The sequence below is a fragment of the Cydia splendana genome, unplaced genomic scaffold (assembly GCF_910591565.1).
Source record: "Cydia splendana unplaced genomic scaffold, ilCydSple1.2 scaffold_80_ctg1, whole genome shotgun sequence".
NCBI classification, from domain to species: domain Eukaryota; kingdom Metazoa; phylum Arthropoda; class Insecta; order Lepidoptera; family Tortricidae; genus Cydia; species Cydia splendana.
The window spans coordinates 337,041-357,401 of record NW_026946906.1 but is presented as its reverse complement, the minus strand read 5'-3'; the positions used below and the strand labels follow the sequence as shown (position 1 = coordinate 357,401).

At 37.1% G+C, this 20,361-nt stretch overlaps 2 protein-coding genes across 2 annotated transcripts; one reads left to right on the top strand and one right to left on the bottom strand.

Moving 5' to 3' along the window:
* Nucleotides 1–921: 921 nt before the first annotated feature.
* On the bottom strand, nucleotides 922–7,234 carry LOC134805909 (uncharacterized). Its single transcript, XM_063779103.1, has 3 exons — nucleotides 7,099–7,234; nucleotides 2,894–2,904; nucleotides 922–1,911 (listed from the first exon to the last, which is right to left on the bottom strand). Exons 1-3 carry the CDS (start codon nucleotides 7,232–7,234, stop codon nucleotides 922–924), a joined length of 1,137 nt encoding a protein of 378 aa, XP_063635173.1.
* Nucleotides 7,235–10,979: 3,745 nt separating this feature from the next.
* LOC134805908 (uncharacterized) lies at nucleotides 10,980–13,970 on the top strand. Its single transcript, XM_063779102.1, has one exon. The coding sequence runs from the start codon at nucleotides 10,986–10,988 to the stop codon at nucleotides 13,968–13,970; it is 2,985 nt and encodes a 994-aa protein (XP_063635172.1). The 5' UTR covers nucleotides 10,980–10,985.
* Nucleotides 13,971–20,361: the final 6,391 nt, after the last annotated feature.

The window sequence follows — 20,361 nt, the reverse complement described above, 5'->3', positions numbered from 1 at the left end:
AGGAATTTGTACCTTTCGAGCAACTTAGTATACAACCAGCCGTATTTAGCTGCTGGGCATGCGGCTGTTAGTACTCCTAACAATTGAGCATACTCTCTTATTGTGCAAACAGGTAATTTAATAAACTTTTTCAATAGCTGTGCTATGTTGTTACGTTTCTCTAAAGGAAGGGATATTGACATTTCCACTGAGTTGTAAACAAAACCTAGAAATTTACAGCACTGTTGGGGCTGTAAAGAACTCTTGTTATAATTTACAACAAATCCTAAGCACTCAAGTAGACGAAGAGTCTCTTCTACGTTTTGTTTACATTCGCGATAATCCCTTCCAATACATAAAATATCATCCAGATATATAGTCGATGTAAATCCTTGTTTCCTTAAGTATGTAACTACTTCTTTCATGATTTTGGTGAAAGTTCTAGGTGCTACTGAAAGTCCATATGGCAATGCGGTAAATTCGTATGTAATATTGTTATATTCGAATCTCAAATACTTTCTATCGGCATTAGCTATAGGTACTAGTAGGTATGCCTCCTTTAAATCGATGGTAGCCATGAATCCATTTTTAGGAATTAATTTTGAAGCGGTCCTAAAGTCTTCCATTTTAAAATGGGATTTACCAACAAACTTGTTAAGATTTTTTAGGTTGAGAATGAACCTATAGCTACCATTCGATTTAGGGTGTAAAAATACCTTTGATATAAACTGATCATTGCTTTGTTGACATTCAGTAATAGCACCTAAATCAATTAAATTTTGAATAGCTAAATTCATTTCATGATTCTCATGGCATGAAAATGAATTGACAGGTTTTACAGATTGAATAATAGGCCCGGTAAACGGAATTGGAAATCCGTATTTTATCCAGTCTAATATGGTCCTATTATTCGTAACATTGACCCAACAATTATAAAAAGCATTAAGCCGACCGGCGTGTACCTGAGTTACTGTCGCGCTTTCGCACGTGGCCTGGTGTAAGCTGTCTTGGGCTGCGGCTGCGCGGGGTCGGCGCTGCCGGTCTGTAAGCTGCCGGCGTGCTCCAGCGTGGCCCGCCGCGCCCTCGTCGGCTCGTCGGTTGGAAGCGAGCGGGCCTCGTCCAGTTTCCCCGGTACCGAGAGTACGATGGACCTGCAGTCTGAAATGTATTTGAGCTGGCTGGGGTCGTGACTGTCTTTTTAATCTGAGAGCTTTGTTTTTCGATCGCCTTTGATGCCTTAATCTTTTCTGAGAGCTTACTGCTGAAGAGGGTCTCGTCTCTCTCGACATCTTGAATCAGATTGAGAAAGACTTTGTCTAATCCTGGAGTGACCAGTTTTACTCTGGCCTGCGTTTCTGAGTAATGTAGGTCAGATAAAATCCGACATCCGTCAGATAGGATTTTTATCGCTTGTACCTTACTTTGTTTATCATCGGTCGTTAGAAGTAAGGTCATGGCTCTGTTTATAGCAGATAATCCAACGCCTAACTGCTGTTGTTCTGCTTCGATTTTCTTGTCGCGACCTCTTGCTATGTCTGTAACTGCCGCAGAGATTTCGGCATTTAAGGACGGTGCTCTTAATAATTTACAGTTTTCTGGTATACTGTACTCTTTTATGAGTTTGTCCTTGGCTTCTTTGTCCATACCTTTACGTAATATAGGTAACCATCTTTGTGCCAAGTCGGGATGGATATTTTCGCCATATTTTGGAGCATCGTCTGTGGCCTCCCCAAGAGCTGTCAGTAACTCCGCGTCCAGTACAGGGGCTGTCTCAATATCACCTGCCTCCGCTTGAGGTTGCGGTGGCGGTTCTTCATTCGAATTTGGGACAGGCATTTCCAATTCTTCGTTATTTGAGAAGTTATCTGAGAAGCGCGCGGTAAGATGAGAAGCGCGCGGTAAGCAAGCGAGCCGGACGTGTCCACAGTGCATCTATTATTTAAAATATTAATAATTACCCCTTCAAATAGAAACTGACTCTTAAACTAATAGTAATAGTCTTCATATTCCTGTGCGAGTGATAAGGACTTACGACCATACGTTGCCGTGTTGTTTACTACTTAACTCGCTTGACGACAGCATCGTGGTGTATGCGGTTTCTTACCTGAACAATAGTGTATTGAGCCTTAACTGCATACAAATACGGACTAAAATACAAACTCGTGCAATTATGAGTGTGACACCTCGTTCGCCTAAAAATTCCATAGGAGGATCCCAACCCGACTTATCAAGACTAGCAGATGAAGATCCTTCAGATAAACCTCAAATAACGTTTAGAAAGCGTAAAGAACCCGACCCGGACTTATCATTACGGGAAGACATTCAATGTCTCAGAGCTGATATGAAATCGTTTCTGAATACTTTCATTGCTTCCCAAAACGTGTTGATGAGTAAAATGCAGCAAGATATCGCGGAAATAAAGGACCAAATAAGTGAAATAAGGGTATCTACATACAAAGTGACTGAAGAACAAAATAACCGAAAAATTGAATTAAACCAGGTAAAAACTCAGTGTGCTCAAAACCAAACCAGTATTAACTGTCTCCGAAGTGATATGGATATTGTAAAAAACTCACAGCCATCCTCATCGCAGTCATGTAACTTGGTAGACTATGAACAAGTTCTTACGGAGCTCCAGGATCGGACGCAAAGGCAGAAAAATATTATTATCATCGGTATTCCGGAGCTGAGCGCAGAAAATAAATCTGATAAAATAAACTACGACATAAACGAAGTACAGAAAATTATTCAGTCTGTAGACATGAACTGCCCCGCGCCGCTGAAAATTTATAGAATTGGTAAACAAACCGGTGACAAGACCAACCGCCCAATCAAAGCGTATTTCGAAACCGAGAAAATTGCCCTAAATATCCTACGTAAAAGGAGTACCATAAAAACTGGAATAAAAATTTACGCAGACCAGACCTACAAACAACAACAATATTTAAAGTGCCTTCGGGACGAACTATCACAGCGTCAGAAAAACGGTGAACAAAATTTAGTCATTAAATACATAAAAGGTAACCCAGCGATTATCGAACAACCTCCAAAAAACTAATGGGCCCACAAACTTCATCGCCAACTAATACCTACGGCGACACATCAATCGAATCCGACAAAGTTAACTATTATATACTCGACAAATACCAAGAAATATCCTGTAACTCGATTTCCCTTAACTTCCTCTATGCTAATGTGCGAAGCATAGTTACACCAGGGAAATTTGATGAGCTCCAGTGTATTCTAAAAAGTATTCCGAAAACAACACACCTAGTTTTGCTTACTGAAACCTGGATAAAAACAGAAGATGAAGCCAAACTACTACAACTACCAGGATATTCTCATTACTTTAGTACAAGGACTGACACAATAGGCGGTGGTGTATCAATATTTATCCACAACAGCATTGATCACATCCCGACTTTTGAACAATACTCAGGAGGAAACAATTATCTATGGGTATCACTAACAAAACATAACCTCAATATTGGAGTGGTATATAGGCCCGGTAGAACAAATCTTAGCGAATTTTTAACAACGTTTGAACAGCAACTTGAACTACACAAGAGATCGATCGTATTTGGCGACTTTAATATCAACCTCCTGTCACGTGACCAAACAACAACACAATATATTTCTACAGTCGAAGAATCCGGTTATTGCATCCTGAATAATATCGAAGAACAATTCTGCACCCGTGAGACGACAACATGCAAGACGATCCTGGACCACGTCTACACCAATCTACTAGAAGATCATTTTAATTTCCATATCATAGACTCAGCAATGTCCGACCACAAACACATATACTTAGAACTATTAAAAAGATATCCAAAACGAAAAAACAAAATAAAATATGAGGCAGTGGACTATGATAAACTACACAAAATAATATTGGATCAAAACCTCACAAACAAAGACCATGCTTACTCCGAACTAGAAAAATACATCAAGACAGCTATAGAACGGTCGAAGACTGTAAAAACCAAAATATTGAACCTTCCCAAGGATGATTGGATTAACCAAACTATTATCTCGGCGATTACTACAAGAGACGAACTGTGGCGAAAACTAAAGAAAGAACCTAACAACGAAGAAATACGCAAAAAATTTATACAAGAGAGAAACAAATTAACAGCCAACATCACCAAAACTAAGAAAAATTATTACCATAGCGCATTTGCTAAGTGCAAAAATGACCCAAAGAAGATGTGGAGCCTCATAAACGCGTTGTCCAAAAACAAAATTACATCTCATTACATTCCCCCTAAACTCCAGTATCAAGATAAAATATTTACAGAACCACAACAAATTTGCGAGTGCTTCAATGAATATTTTACAACTATTGGCTCTAACTTATCTAACGATATTCCAACTCGATTTAGACAAATAAATAATGTACCCTTAGATATAAATACTAAAAATGAGCTAAAACAACTAAAACCAACTTCAGTTGATGAGATATTAAAAATCATTACTTGCCTAGACTCAAACGTAAGTGCTGGAGTAGACGGTATTAATACAAAGACCCTGAAATGCATAAAAAATTCAATAGCGAATGAACTAACTGATTGTATAAACACGTGCTTCAGTAATGGCGAGTTTCCAGACTCCCTCAAGATCGCAAAAGTATCGCCAATTTACAAGTCTGGGTCGAAAATGGAGCCTGGTAACTACCGCCCAATCTCCGTCTTACCGACAATCTCTAAACTTTTCGAAAAAATTATTCATGACAGACTATTTAACTACCTAAACTCCATTAAATTTTTGTTTAAAAGACAATACGGTTTTCGACCAAAAAGCAATACAACTTCTGCTACTATAGACCTTGTTACTAAATTAAAGAACAATATAGACTCAAAAAATATTGCATTAGGGGTTTTTGTCGACCTGAAAAAGGCATTCGACACAGTCAGCCACCCTTTGCTCTTAAATAAATTAAAACAAATCGGAATAAAAGACAAGGCATACAGCATATTCGAGTCCTACCTTACAAATAGGCATCAAATAGTTAAACTAGGTCAGCATGAAAGCTCTCCCCTGCCTATAAATTGTGGTGTACCACAAGGTTCGATTATAGGTCCCTTGCTCTTTTTAATATATGTAAATAATTTACATGAAGCAGGACTACAGGGCCATTTAACCTTATATGCGGACGACACTTGTTTGTTTTATTTTGGATCCTCGCTCTCCAGTATAATCCAATAGGCACAGCAAGATCTAGACCTACTTTTCAACTGGTTTCAAAGTAATTTATTAACTATTAACACCGCTAAGACGTGTTATGTTATCTTTTCAGCTAAAAATAAAAAAATTGAAGAAAATCTAAACTTGTATATAAATGGCGAACTTTTAGAAAAGAAAGACCACGAAAAGTACCTAGGCTTGATCCTTGATAGTCAACTCACGTGGAAAGCACATATAGCTAAAACAAAACCTAAAATAACGTCTCTAACAGCCGCTATGCGCAATATTTCAAACTGCCTTCCTAAACAAGTTCGTATTAATATTTATAATGCCCTAATTAAACCCCACCTGGAATACCTTGCTGAAATCTGGGGCAATGCAGCAATGACCAATCTCAAAGATCTCCAGATTGCGCAAAACAAAGTTATTAAAATACTATTCAATTACGACTATCTAACACCTACAAAAACACTATATCAAAAAACAGGTCTCATGAACTTAAAACAAATTCACGTATATAAAACATGTCTTTTAATACGTAAAATACTAGACGGTACTATACATTCGGAAATTACCTTCAACACAAAAAGTAAATACCAAAGAATAAAACTCAGAAACGCGGATCACTTAGCACTACGTTTCCCTAGAACCAGATACGGAACCCTAAATTTGATGCATGATGGTGCTAAATTATATAATAACCTACCTAAAACTCTGAAAGATATCAAACCATTTAATACTTTCAAAAGCAAATTAAAATTACATGTTATAAACAATATCACATAACAGATAACACTAATAGTATCATCTAATCTAAATTATCACCAGTAAAAAAAAAAATCTTTAATAAATTAATTTCATTTAAAACACCTGCCAAAATTAAATAATAAAAGTTATTTACCTACTTCTGCGATTGTATATAGTTAATTTATATAAACAGATAAAAAAAAACTGCAGATCTAAAAAGCTAAACTAATTACTATAATTAAAATAATAAAAAAAAAGAAAAATACCTACATAGAACGTAATATAAAATTAATACATATATGCATAAAAACAGGCTTAAAACTCCTATTTTCATCTCAATTAAAATTAAAATATACATATACACTGGTTTTATTAACAAAGCGTAAAATAAACAAATGTTCTTTAAATATTAAAAATAAATGGAAAAGATAAAAAAAAATATATAGGATAAAATTACTTTATTACCTTACATACAAACACATATTTAACATAAAAATATCAATTAATTTATTAAAATAATGTCATTACGACAACCGATAATTAACTACTGCTTAAAGGTCTGGTTTAACTGGCCCCGTAAACAAGCCTGGCAGCCATGAGTCGAACAAAAAAGATACCCTCGCATGTACCAATTACTAACCAATTAAATCTAAAGCTTATGTTAAGACCATTAGGGTCCAATCTTAGTTTATTCTGTGTTTGAATCATTAGTTTAAATCTAAATGCAACTGTGTATTATTGAACATTATCGTGCTTGCTTATTGCGTAACTTATAATTTTTAAGTTAACTATTTATAAGTAGTCTTATAAGTGAAATTCCTGTAATTTCTTAGACATAAATAAAGTTTCTATAAACCGATTTTCAATCACCGGGGCATCGTCGATAATATTTTCGAGGTCTAAAAATAGAAAATAAATATTTTTAATTCGAGGGTAGGCTACAAATGTTTTTACAAATAAAACCCATAAGGTGTTTTAAATATACTATAATATTTATGAGGTAATATTATACACATTGCTATCGTGTTGACTCGCGGCCAACCCCCAAGCTAGTTTTACCTTCGTGACGACTCTCGGCCGCCCCCCAGGTTTATAGTTACCGATGTGGACTCACGGCCCGCGCGGCACTAAATGCATGATATTTGACCACAAAGTGTAAGTTTTTACAAAAATAGTTACACTTACCTGATTTTTCTTCAGAATCTGAAGAATCTGGTAGCACTGGTATAACTCGGCGATTTCGCTTGAGTTTCTTTTCTTGTATTCTTTGAATTTTACGCGTATAATGTGCTATCTTTTCCTCTGCACTACGTTTAGGCATTTTGTAAACGACTTTGAAATAAATTATGATTTTACGTGCGTTCGTTGCCTCGCAAGAATAAAGAATGAGCAATGGCGGCAAGCCTTACTACCCACCAAGGCTAGGTGGACAAGTGGGGATAGACCTGTTCGAGTTAAAGTTTTTTCTACCCACTTTAAACATGCGATGAGTTGCCTAGTAGGTTAAAGGACTACCTGGTTTTTATATCTGAAGAATGAAGCTTAAGAAATATAATAAAGTTTCTGTAGTAATTAACTAAACCTAGAAACGACTGCACCTCTGTCACATTTGTTGGCTCTGGTGCATTCAAAATGGCCTCAACCTTAGTGGGACATGTCTGTAGCCCGTCTTTATTAATAACATAACCTAAATAGGTGATACTAGTTTTGAAAAATTCGCATTTTTCTTTTTGTAAACGCAGCCCGCATCGTTTAATCTATTTAAAACCAAATTTAACCTTTCCAAATGCACCTTTTTATTGGGCCCTGTTATACAAATGTCATCAAGCCAGCAACTCACGCCCTCAATACCTGTGAGAAGGGTTTCCATAGATTTTTAGAAAATCGCCGGCGCATTAGCCAAGCCGTACACTAATCTTGTATATTTAAATAATCCTCTTGAGGTATTTATGGTCGTGAGTTCCTGCGATGAATCATCCAATAGAAACTGATTATATGCATTTTTAAGGTCTATTTTGCTGAAATGTTCGCCACCGCCTAACTTGGCGAAAACCTCCTCTATTCGAGGTAGGGGGTACTTGTCAATTACCAAATCTTTATTTAATGTCACGGAAAAGTCGCCAGCTATCCTAACCTTACCATTTTCTTTAAGCACAGGCACTATAGTGGTAGCGTAATTTGAGTAATTCACGGGAACTAAAATACCTAACTTTACTAACCTATCCAGTTCTTCCTCTACTTTGGCTTTTAAGGCAAAGGGAACAGACCGCGGTTTAAAGAATTTTGGGTATGAATTTTCCTTGAGACGCAACGTGACCTTGAACTTGTTAAATAAACCGAGCTCATTGCGCCAAACGTTAGGATATTGTTCTAACAATTGTTTCATTTAATTTATTGCAGAACCATGGTTACATTAAGGTTTTAACATGTATTAAGTGCATGCATGGTTACCCTGTCAGGGCATAGCAACAGATAATATTCTAAAACTAATTACTAAATATAATTATTACATAGTCAAATTAAAGTAGCATTCAAGTAAACAATAGGAATTCATTACAATTAAAATAAAGGAATAATACAGATACAGATTCAAGTAAAACATGTAAGACATAATCATAGTTGTTTGAAATAAAATAAAAATAAAAGTAATTTAAAACAAAAGTAAAAATAAAAGTAATTTAAATTGAAATTAATTTATGGTTAAATTGATAAAATTCATAAAAGGTTCCAAATTCATAAGTACGTTATCCACATTTTATTATAATACATTTACAAGTAATTAGCACATTAATTAATAAACAAACAAAGTAATTCCTAGGTCAAATCATAAATTTGTATCTGTCATAAACTCTTCGACTGAGTAGTAGGCTTTTGAGGTTAAAAAGGTCTTCAGCCTATTCTTGTACACGTTGAAATCGGTCTCGTTCTTAATATCTATTGGGAGCTTATTATATATTTGTATACACCTATAGTATGGTCCGACTTTGTACATATGAATTCTATGAGGCGGAAGGACTAAGTTGTTACGGCGGCGCGCACTTTTTGTAAATTCAAACATAACGATGTTTTCTGACAAATAACCCGATTTCAAGGATGTATATGGTAAGGTTAGCATATTATTTTGAATAAAATGTTTTTTGCAACTGTCAAGCTCATGGGTGTTAACAATAACACGGAGGCATTTTTTTTGTAAAACAAATAAATCGTTAATATCAGTGCTATCGCCCCATAATATAATTCCATACCTCAGCCAGGCGTACGCATATGCGTAATAGACAGAATAGTGCGCATTCACTGTGAGTATTTCTTTTAAGTATCCCTAAGGCGTATTTGAACCGAGATATTTTTTTCTTTGTTTCCTCTATATGTTTTTTCCAATTTAGGCGCGTATCGATAAATACTCCTAATAAGTTAAACTCGCTGACTTCTATACCAGTTTCTGATGACAAAGCTGATAGGTCAAGGGCATCTTTTTGATATGGCCGAAATTGAATTAATTTTGTTTTTGTGGTATTTCATTCTAAGGAGTGGTCGCGTAGCCAGTTGTCTACTACGTTTAGTGTTCCTTTAATGTCACTGCTTATGTCGTGGTCATTGGGGCATTTAAATAATATTGATACATCGTCCGCAAATAGTATACACGACTGTTTCATTACCTTGGGCAAGTCATTAATATATATTATCGTTGTATCTGATTGCACATATCTAAGTTCAGCAGTTGTTTCGTCGTAGTGCTGTATCTGCACACACTGCGTTCGGTTATGTAGATAAGATTTTAGCCAACAATGATGCGCTTCATTTCGAATGCCTACTCCGTACAATTTTTTCAAGAGTATTGTATGCGAAACTTTTTCGTACGCTTTGGTCATATCTAAAAGCAGTCCAATACCATGCTGTTTATCCCTCAGATAATTTAGAACCTCGTGTATATACTTGTACACCGCCAGGGTAGTGGAGTGATTTTTACGGAACCCGTTCTGGTTGTAGTCTAAGATATGGAATTTCTCTAAAAAGTTGTACATTCGGTTGGCCATAGCCTTTTCAAACAATTTTGATATAATTGGGAGCCGGCTATCGGCCTATATTGTGTAACGTGACTATTAATATTGCACTGGCAACACTTTGCTAGCTAAATTCATAGTGAACGAATGGCTACGTCACAACTGGTCGGTCACGGTTGACAGTTGACACTTCGGAACGAGACGTCTTCGCGTAAGGTTGGTGACATTTTGAATATTTATGTATTTGCTTTGAATAGTTGGATATTTTGCATAATAAACATTTGATTCGTTACTTGTTGTTTAAAACTATCTTTTACCCTTGAAATATCGTAACATATCAGAAGTAGGGATCGTTGCGAAAAAAATAAACAAACTTTTCGTATACCACGCCATTAGCTCGAACGTTATTGAATTCAAATTAAATAAAAAAATGAGTAGCTATACCAAAAATATCAGTGAAAATAGAAAGAATTTAAATATTTAAACATATTAAGTATCGTTTATTTTAGAAATGATCTGTCAGTGAACTGATGCATATGGATTTCAAATTGGAATCCTACCGACATCTTTAATATTTTTTTTGAAAACGTTGAGCAATTGCTAAAATATAAGTGAAATATTAAAGAACTAATAATATTATATGTATTTAGTGTTTTTAGTAATAAAAATAATACATTTTGAAGCAGATGAACATGGATTGAAGAGAAACGGTTGATAAAAGTTATTTTTTAATTACTTCAAATATCGATAAAATACAAAAATATAGTTAAAAATAGAAATAATAAATATACTTATATACATTGTGTACAATTAATCGTGAAAATAAACAGACATGGATTGGATGAATATGGATTTAAAAAGAAAAAAAGAATAGAATACTTTACAATAAGGTGATTTTTGTGACTTACCCTCATTCTTAATAATTGAAATACATGACTAATTATCTTATTCCGACATAAATTTATGTAACGTTAGACCGAGTGATCGATTCCACTGACTTTTATGTTCTGTTAATTTGTTTAAGGCTTTCCAACTTCAAGAACTGACATAAATGTATCCGAGTTTCAGAAAATGAGTGACGAAGATACTGAAAGAAAGCGGCCTGGAGGCTCGCGACGCAGCCGTGGACGCAGTCGCCGTGATGATCGGAGTACGCGAACGCGACATACCCGCAGCCGCAGCCGCAGCCTACGCAGACCCCGCAACTCATTGACACGGCCAAGTCGCAGTCGCAGTCGTCGTGATGATCGCGCTTCGCGGACCAGGCCTAGCCGCAGTCGTCGCCGAAGTTCAAGCGTCGATAGCACTGAATCACTGCGACAGCGAGAGCAGGAGCTCATACGGAAAAGAGAACAGCTCAAGATTCTTGAAAGTGAGGTACGTTGCAAACGTTCACGAATAAACGACGAGCGGGAAGTGCGTTCTTTGCCAGCATTGCGTGCCTCTCGTGGCCAAGCCCGTAGCAAAAATACGCCACGAAACCACCGTCATATTCGTGATCGTTGCCTAAGAACACCTGCTAAGGAACGCAGCCCTGACTTTGATGGAAATAAAAATGAGAAGCACAAAGCAACATCAAGTCTTCTTGATGAGTTTGTAAAATTATTAAAATCAAAGACTGGGCATAGTGAATCGTTTTCTGGCTCGAGTTTAAATAATGTCATACCTGAGTTTGACCCTATGTCGAAAGAGCAGACAGTAAATGTCTGGCTCGATAAAGTCGAGGAATGCTCAGAAATTTATAACTGGAACGATAAACAAACGATTCACTACGCTCTGCCAAAACTTACTGGACTTGCGAAAACCTGGTATCAGGGTCTACCCTCAATTAAGCATACATGGACTGAGTGGAAAGATTTATTGAGAGAATCTTTTCCAGCCACTGAAAATTACGCTGAATTATTAACTGATATGCTTAATAGACGGGTACGCCCTGGGGAATCATTTGAAATGTATTACTTTGCCAAAATTAATCTTTTGAATAGATGTAAGATATTTGGAAAGCAAGCTGTGGACTGTTTACTTTACGCGATTGATGACAGAGGTGTGCGCGTAGGCGCCCAAGCAGCCAAATTTGACAAGCCTGAAGATGTACTTGAATTCTTTAAAACCATAAAATCGAATAATAGAAATCAATTAGATAATGCAAATAATATGAACCGCGATCGGCGTCCAGGTAACACAAATAGTTCTTTATCAAAGCCTAGTGATGTTAACGGTAGCGCAACTAAAAGTAATAGCCAGAAGGGAACTATTAAGTGCTTTAATTGTCAGGGTGTGGGACATCCTAGCTTTAAATGTCCCAAACCCCTATTAAAGTGTACTACTTGTAACTTTATTGGTCACGATTCTCTACATTGTACAAAAACCAAAGAAAATCCACCTAAGGAGAAAAGTGTTCTTAGAGTTTCAGTGTCTGAAAATACTAGCGACAAATATAAGATTCTAATAAACGTAAACGGTATCCCCATTCTGTGCCAAGTAGACTTAGGTAGTGAGGCTACTCTTATTCAGAAAAATGCTGCTTTGCAATTGGGTATTACTTGGAAGGAAGTTACGGGTCCTTACTTGACAGGCCTAGGTAACGTCCCATACTTACCATTGGGTTTTACTTTTGCTGATATAGAGGTTCAGGGCATTATAGAAAGGAATGTAGAAGTATTTATAGTAGATGACCATTTAATGAAATGTAACATCTTACTTGGACATAGTTATACGGAGAGACCTACGTTGACGATTATTAAGACTCCGAAAGAATTGAAGTTTGAACGAACAGAACATGTAGATGATATTAAAGTTGAGTTAAATACGGCTTGTGATGTTTCCATCGATGTAGGTGAAATGATATCTGTTCCAGTAAAGTCTAACATTTCTTGTCATGGCAATTTTTATGTGAATGGGTCGATTAGGGGTCCCGTTGGGCAAGAATACTACCTTATGCCAGGTGAATACCAAGTTAAAGGTGTTAACTGCAATCTTTTTATTCAGAATGTTAGCTCAACACCGCTACACTTTAAAGAAAACACCCTTATTACTCGCGCCAAATTCGTAGGTAGTAGTAAGAGAGTTTTGCATATTTCAAATGACTTGCTCCCTCAGGAATCCGTAAGACCCAAATGTGGGGAACAGTTAACCGATAGCCAGAAACGCCAATGCGAAGAGTTACTAAGTGAATTTAAAGATTGTTTCTCAACTGGAATGCACGACTTAGGGTTTACTAACGTGACTGAGATGGAGATTCACCTTAAGGACACTACTCCAGTAGTATATAGACCGTATCGTCTAGCTCATTCCGAGCGTAAGCTAGTTCAGGACATGGTTAGTGATATGCTGGATCATGGAATAGTGCGTGAGTCCGAGTCTCCTTATGCGAGCCCAATCGTATTAGTCAAAAAGAAATCGGGTGAAAAACGCCTTTGCGTAGACTACCGCGCTCTCAACAGCCGCACCAAAAGAGATCATTATCCTTTGCCACATATTGAGGATCTATTGGATCAGCTTTCTGGCCAGTCGTTATTTACATCCCTAGATTTAGCCTCAGGCTATCATCAGATTCCTATAGCCGAGAATTCCCGCGAGAAAACAGCGTTTGTCACACCCGACGGTTTATATGAGTACAACCGGGTACCATTCGGTTTGGCAAACGCTCCTGCCGTTTTTCAGAGAGCAATTCACAAAGTCCTCAGTAAATCTAAAGTGAGCTATGTCGTAATTTATATGGACGATATTTTGATACCGTCCAAGTCCTTCGAGGAAGGGCTTGAACGTCTCAAAGAGGTGTTAGGCTTGTTGAAAGAAGCAGGGTTTACTTTAAAAATGGAAAAGTGTCACTTCTTCCAAGAGAAAATTGATTTCCTTGGATTTGAGATAGATCAGGATGGTATAAGGCCCGGGCTCTCAAAAACTGAAGCCGTAGCCAAATTCCCAACACCAACCAATCAACACGAAATAAGGAGGTTCCTCGGGTTGGCGAGTTTCTTCAGGAGGTTCGTTAAGGGATTCGCCGTATTAGCGAGGCCTTTGACGAACCTCTTGAGGAAAGATACTCCCTGGTAGTGGAGTGACTCAGAGAACCAAGCTTTTCAAACCATAAAGGAGAAACTAGTAGATAGGCCTGTTCTAGCATTGTACGACCATACTGCAGAGACGCAATTGCATACAGATGCCAGCAAATTCGGCATTGCAGGCATACTGATGCAAAGGAAACAATCCGATGCCTGGCGGCCAGTCGCTTACTATAGCCGTCAAACTCAGCCTGATGAAATGAAACTACATTCATTTGAACTCGAGACGCTTGCTGTTGTGAATTCTCTGAGTAAATTTCGTACATACCTTATCGGTATAAAGTTCACCATAGTCAGTGATTGCAACGCCTTACGGTCGACTTTTACTAAAAGGGACCTTGTCCCACGCATATCACGCTGGTGGATACAATTCTTAGAATTCGACTGCACCATCGAATATCGTCCGGGTGAAAGAATGTCACACGTTGATGCCCTCAGCAGGGGACCTGTATCAGTGGGTCCTGAGCCAACACATACACTGGATGTTTTATCCGTTGGTACTGAAGATTGGATAACCACTGTGCAGTCCTCTGATGACGAAATCAAACGCATAAAGGATATGCTTGAAGACCCGGAGACACCTAAGATCGTTAGTATTTACAAGGATTATACACTTAAAAATGGACGGGTCTTTCGCGTACTTAAAGATGGTGGAACGAGGTGGGTAGTCCCAAAAGGAGTCCGTTGGCAACTTCTGAAAGCTAACCATGACAGCGTAGGTCATTTTGGGTTTGAGAAGACGCTAGAGCGGATACGTTCCTCATTTTGGTTCGCAAAGATGCGTAAATTTATAAAAAAATACGTATCCGCTTGCCTTGAGTGCGCTCACCATAAGTTGCCAGCAGGCTCCCGAGAGGGACTACTACACCCCATCCCAAAGGTTGACGTTCCGTTCCACACACTCCACGCCGACCATCTCGGCCCATTCCCAAAAAGTAGACGCGGTTTTACTTACATATTAGTGATGGTGGATGCTTTCACAAAATACGTAAGCCTTTTTCCTGTTCGAAGCACTAAAACTAAGGAAAGCATTAGGGCATTTAAAACGCTTTTCAGTTATTTTGGGTCACCTACGCGGTTAATAACAGACAGAGGCACAAGCTTCACAAGTAAGAAATTCAAAACCTTTATACAGTCAATTGGCACGAAACACATCCTCAACGCCGTTGCTACACCAAGGGCCAATGGGCAGGTCGAACGTTACAACAGGACGATCTTGTCTGCTCTTGGTTCCATGGTGCATGGCAAAAATAAGAACACTTGGGAAGATTTACTCCCTGATGTGCAGTTAGGGTTAAATACGACAGTTCATGACGTCACAAAGAAAACACCGACGGAACTCTTGTTTGGTAGAACAGTTACAAACCCGTCACAAGGCATATTAAACGAAATCGCGGATGAGATTGAGGATAAAAATGTAGACGATAGAACAATACAGGACATTCGGTCTCAAGCTTCGGATAATATAAAAGAAAATCAAGAAAAAACAAAGGAGCGATATGACAGAAACAAAAAACAAAGTACAGTATACAAAGAGGGCGATTTAGTTAGGATTGCGAGGGCTGTAGTGACGGGACCAGGTCAATCTAAAAAGCTTGAGGCCAAATGTAAAGGCCCTTATAGAATTAAAAAAGTTTTACCAAATGATCGCTTTCTTGTGGAGGATACTCCTTTAACCAAAAAGGGAGCTAGGTATGAGACAGTTGTCGCAATTGATAAAATATTCCCTTGGCTTAGCTTTAGTACCGCTGCTTGCTCTTCAAGTGAAGATGGTGAGGATGATGGGAGCAATGAAGAATGATTAATGATAATGAACAATACATTAGATAAATAGTAACTTTATACTTACAGTTAACTTTAAAATTTGAAATCTACCATGATTAGTGAATTCTAGCCATCTTTACTATCGTAAAATATACGGATTTAACTATTATAGAACTGTGATTGATATGATATAATGCACTGATTGGTAAAATGTAATCGAACCTATTAATCGAATGTTGAAAATATATTTTTGAATGAGGGATATTTGAGTCGGGCATGATTGGCATATGAACTTGTCGCCCAGGATTGGCTCAAATTCCATGGATGTATTGATTAAGTGAATCTTTAATATTTTAAGATAATAATAATATGACTTTTGTGAAAACGTAGGATAGTAAACGATGTTTGAGCCGGGCATGATTGGCGTATGAACTCGCCGCCCAGGAGTGGCTCAATCTAGATAAGTTTGTGACTCGATTATAATGATATAATGATAAATAGAGAGGAATGATTGAGTCGGGCAGGATTGGCGTATGAACTCGTCGCCCAGGAGTGGCTCAATCATATCCATAAGTGATTGTGTGGTTGTGAAGGAAGTAACTTCCACACTTAGGGAGGGTGTCTGGAATCGGGCATGATTGGTGTACGAACTCACCGCCCAGGAGTGGTTCCTAACATCGCAGTCATGACAGTGGGGGAGTAGCGAGGAATAACTTCCTTACTTCATGGCTATAATTGGAGTGATCTTTTGATTTAGGATTATGTGAACTTGTATATGATATTGAATTATTGATATATGAATTACGTCATGATCCTTAGATAAGATAGATTTTAGACGAATTACGAATTTCTAAAATAAACTGATATTGTGATTAAAGCGTATTTGTAAAAATTAGAATAATATCTAGAACGAAGAGACTCGTTCCTGAAGGATGGCCGACTGTAACGTGACTATTAATATTGCACTGGCAACACTTTGCTAGCTAAATTCATAGTGAACGAATGGCTACGTCACAACTGGTCGGTCACGGTTGACAGTTGACACTTCGGAACGAGACGTCTTCGCGTAAGGTTGGTGACATTTTGAATATTTATGTATTTGCTTTGAATAGTTGGATATTTTGCATAATAAACATTTGATTCGTTACTTGTTGTTTACTTACTTATTTATTTATTTATTTATTAACATAAAAGTATACAGCTTATACAAATACAATGTCCCACAAAACAGTTTACACGGTTTGACTGTGGGATCTTGCAGTCTCTACTCTCTTATATTACATTAAAGTTTACATCTGTCATTACTAATAATGCTCAACAATTACTAAACGCGATTTACGAGGTAACTACGCAGCTTTTTACCAAATTTTACTTTATTGGCTTCCTGTCTGATGTCAGAGGGCAGGCTGTTGAGTATGTAGGGAAGGCTTTTATGAAGACATCTATCGCCGTAGTTAAAACTATCTTTTACCCTTGAAATATCGTAACAATTGGCTTACGGTTCCCGGGTCGCCTTTTTTCTTAAGGATCGGTTTTATTATGGCAATTTTCAGTTTGTCTGGGAAAGTGCATTGTACAAAAGATTGGTTAATTAAATATGTTAAAATAGGTGTTAGCTCTCTGTTGCAGTGTTTGATTAAAATTGTAGGTAGCTCGTCAATCCCGGCACTAAACATGTTCGGTAATTTTTAGGGTTCCGTACCCAAAGGGTAAAACGGGACCCCATTACTAAGACTTCGCTGTCCGTCCGTCCGTCCGTCCGTCCGTCCGTCTGTCTGTCACCAGGCTGTATCTCACGAACCGTGACAGCTAGACAGTTGAAATTTTCACAGATGATGTATTTGGGTAATTTTTATTCTTATGCATTTTTTGTGTAACACGTAAGAATAGCAGGTATTTTTGTGAAAATAAGTAAACTCTATATCAATATACTTAGCAATTTACCTCTAGTTTTAGGTCAACCTAAATTTATTGTCCTAAGAGTATTAGAAACATATAAAAAAAAAATTACAAGTGCGAAATGTCACGGACCGTGTAGTGTGACTTCCCCCGATTTTGTGTTATTTGATTTTTTTTTGAAAAAATATGAAGTGATTTTGCAATAATTTATATCAAATATAACACACTAATACTTGTTCTACAACACTGTTTAAAAATTGTATGGATTTATAACGATTTTATATAATTTTAAACAACACACATTTTGTGATTAGTTTTCGCGTCACCACCACGCGTGGTAATATAAACATGCGGTACTCGGTAGAAAATTATCTTTACTACTGGCAGCCTTATTAAAGTTTTTTTAGAGCAGCATAATTTCGTTCCAGTTTACTTCGGTAAGTGCTTGTTTAAAATATGTTATATTTTTTATATTAAATAATCGTTTTTTTATAACTGTGGTAGGTAGATTTTTGCTTTTACCGGTTTTGAATTTGTATGTAAGGCAGTTATGGTCTGATATACTTTGGTCTTCGACCTGAATACTGTAGTGGTTATTATTAGTGAATATTAAGTCGATACAAGTAGAACTCAATTTGGTAACTCTGGTGGGTTCCATAACTATTTGGCGTAAGTTATTTTCAAGCATTACATTTTGCAGTCGACAACATTCTGCTGATTTATGTAAAAAGTTAATATTAAAATCTCCTACAATAATTAAGTGCTTTTTAGTTTTCTGTTTGAGTTTATTTAGGATTTGATCTAAACTGCAAAACGTAAGTCAAGACCAAAAAAAGTAAGACAATGTTGCCACTTTTTACTAGCGCGTCTTGTATTTATGTAAAAGTAAGTAAATAAAAGTACTTTTTTAAATCGTAGGAGTAAAATTACTAATAAATAAATATATCTTAGCGTGATTATTTATCAAAAAGAATTTACTATTTTACAAACAAATTATTGCAGTGGCAACATTGTCTTACTTTTTTTGGTCTTGAATTACGTTTTGCAGTATAGGCATTTAAGGCGATATGATTCGACTCATCAACGAATCTGAGGGGGTGAGGTGCGCGGCAAACCGTGAAGCCCCGCCCGCGCGTCCCGCGACCCGCTCGCCGAGATCGTGAGCGCGCGCCGCGCACGGTAAACATAGCAGACGGGTCACAGTATAATGATCTTATGATGGCAGTATTTTAACTAGACCGGGAAATGGTCACGTTTTAGAGTTTTTATTGTATATGTACGTATGTATTTTTTGCATTACGTATTTCTGATCATTTCATGTAGAATTATTATTTTTATATAGACATGTGTACTTATTATTGATCAGTAAAGAACGTTTTAATTTCATGGCAGCGTGTTCGAGTTAAAGTACCTAAAGGAAAGTAACAATTTTAAAGGAGACGGTCAATTAAGGGTTCTATTTATAAAGGTTATTAACCTTAATCAATAATTTTACTTTACAGATTCCTTTAACTCAATAACGCTGCCGTTAAAACGTTGTTACTGATCAGTAGTACTTATTTATAAGCTCTAAAAACAAAAAAAAAAACAGTTTCAAAGTAAATTTCTGATAACTTTTTGTCAGTGCAAGCCTTATGGTTTCTTCTTGGCAACATTTTACATGAAAATGTTTTTGGTGGGTCTCATTATCACAATTTCCAATACTTTTGTTGCCTAACTTAATAAATTATTGTTTACAATACCTATCGACTTTATACCTATTTTAATGATCACACAATTTTAACGAAACAATGTTTTCAAGAAAATAATTCAATTAAGTGCGAGTCAAACTCGCGCACCGATGGTACCTACATTTTATTAAGTACATTATATATATATTTTTTTAATTAAGTTGTAACTGACTCATCATCATCATCTCAGCCATAAGACGTCCACTGCTGAACATAGGCCTTCCCCTTGGACCTCCATTCCGGTCGGAAGCGACCCGCATCCAGCGTCTTCCGACGGCCTTAACAAGGTCGTCTGTCCATCTTGTGGGTGGACGTCCTACGCTGCGCTTGCTAGTCCGTGGTCTCCACTCGAGCACTTTTCGACACCATCGGCCACCTTCTCTGCGCGCAATGTGGCCTGCCCATATATATATGTATATATATTATAACATTTTCAAGAAGTGGCCAACTTTCTTAAAAATAGTTTATCTAATACTGATTCTAAAATGGTATCACACATGCTATTTACATTTCTACAAATAAAGATATGGCCTAGATGGTGTTTAAAGTGTAGTACTAGTGCTAACTAGTAAAAAAGACAAAAGTGCGATTATCTCGAAAACCACGAAACTTTTACTAGACCTATAAGTGCATTTTCTGGACCAGCCTAAGCTGCCCTGTCGATGGTTAGAAGGTTGTCCATTAATTACTGGACATCCTGTATAGAGATGTAACTAACCCAAATCGATAGTCACAGCAAGCGATTACGATTGGATGGCACGTAGACTGAGGTATCGAATTGTGACGTATAATGAATTTTTATTTGCGATTTAAATAAAGCTAGAATTATATGGTTTTCGCGCAAGGCATTTAATACACCGACCGAGTAGGTCGCACCCATCGTCAAAATCTAAACTAACTGGGGATCTATTTTAAAGTTATTTATGTTATTTCTGTGTCAAATTTGTTGTCTGTTAGGTGACGATAAATATATCCATATTTACAGTTGAC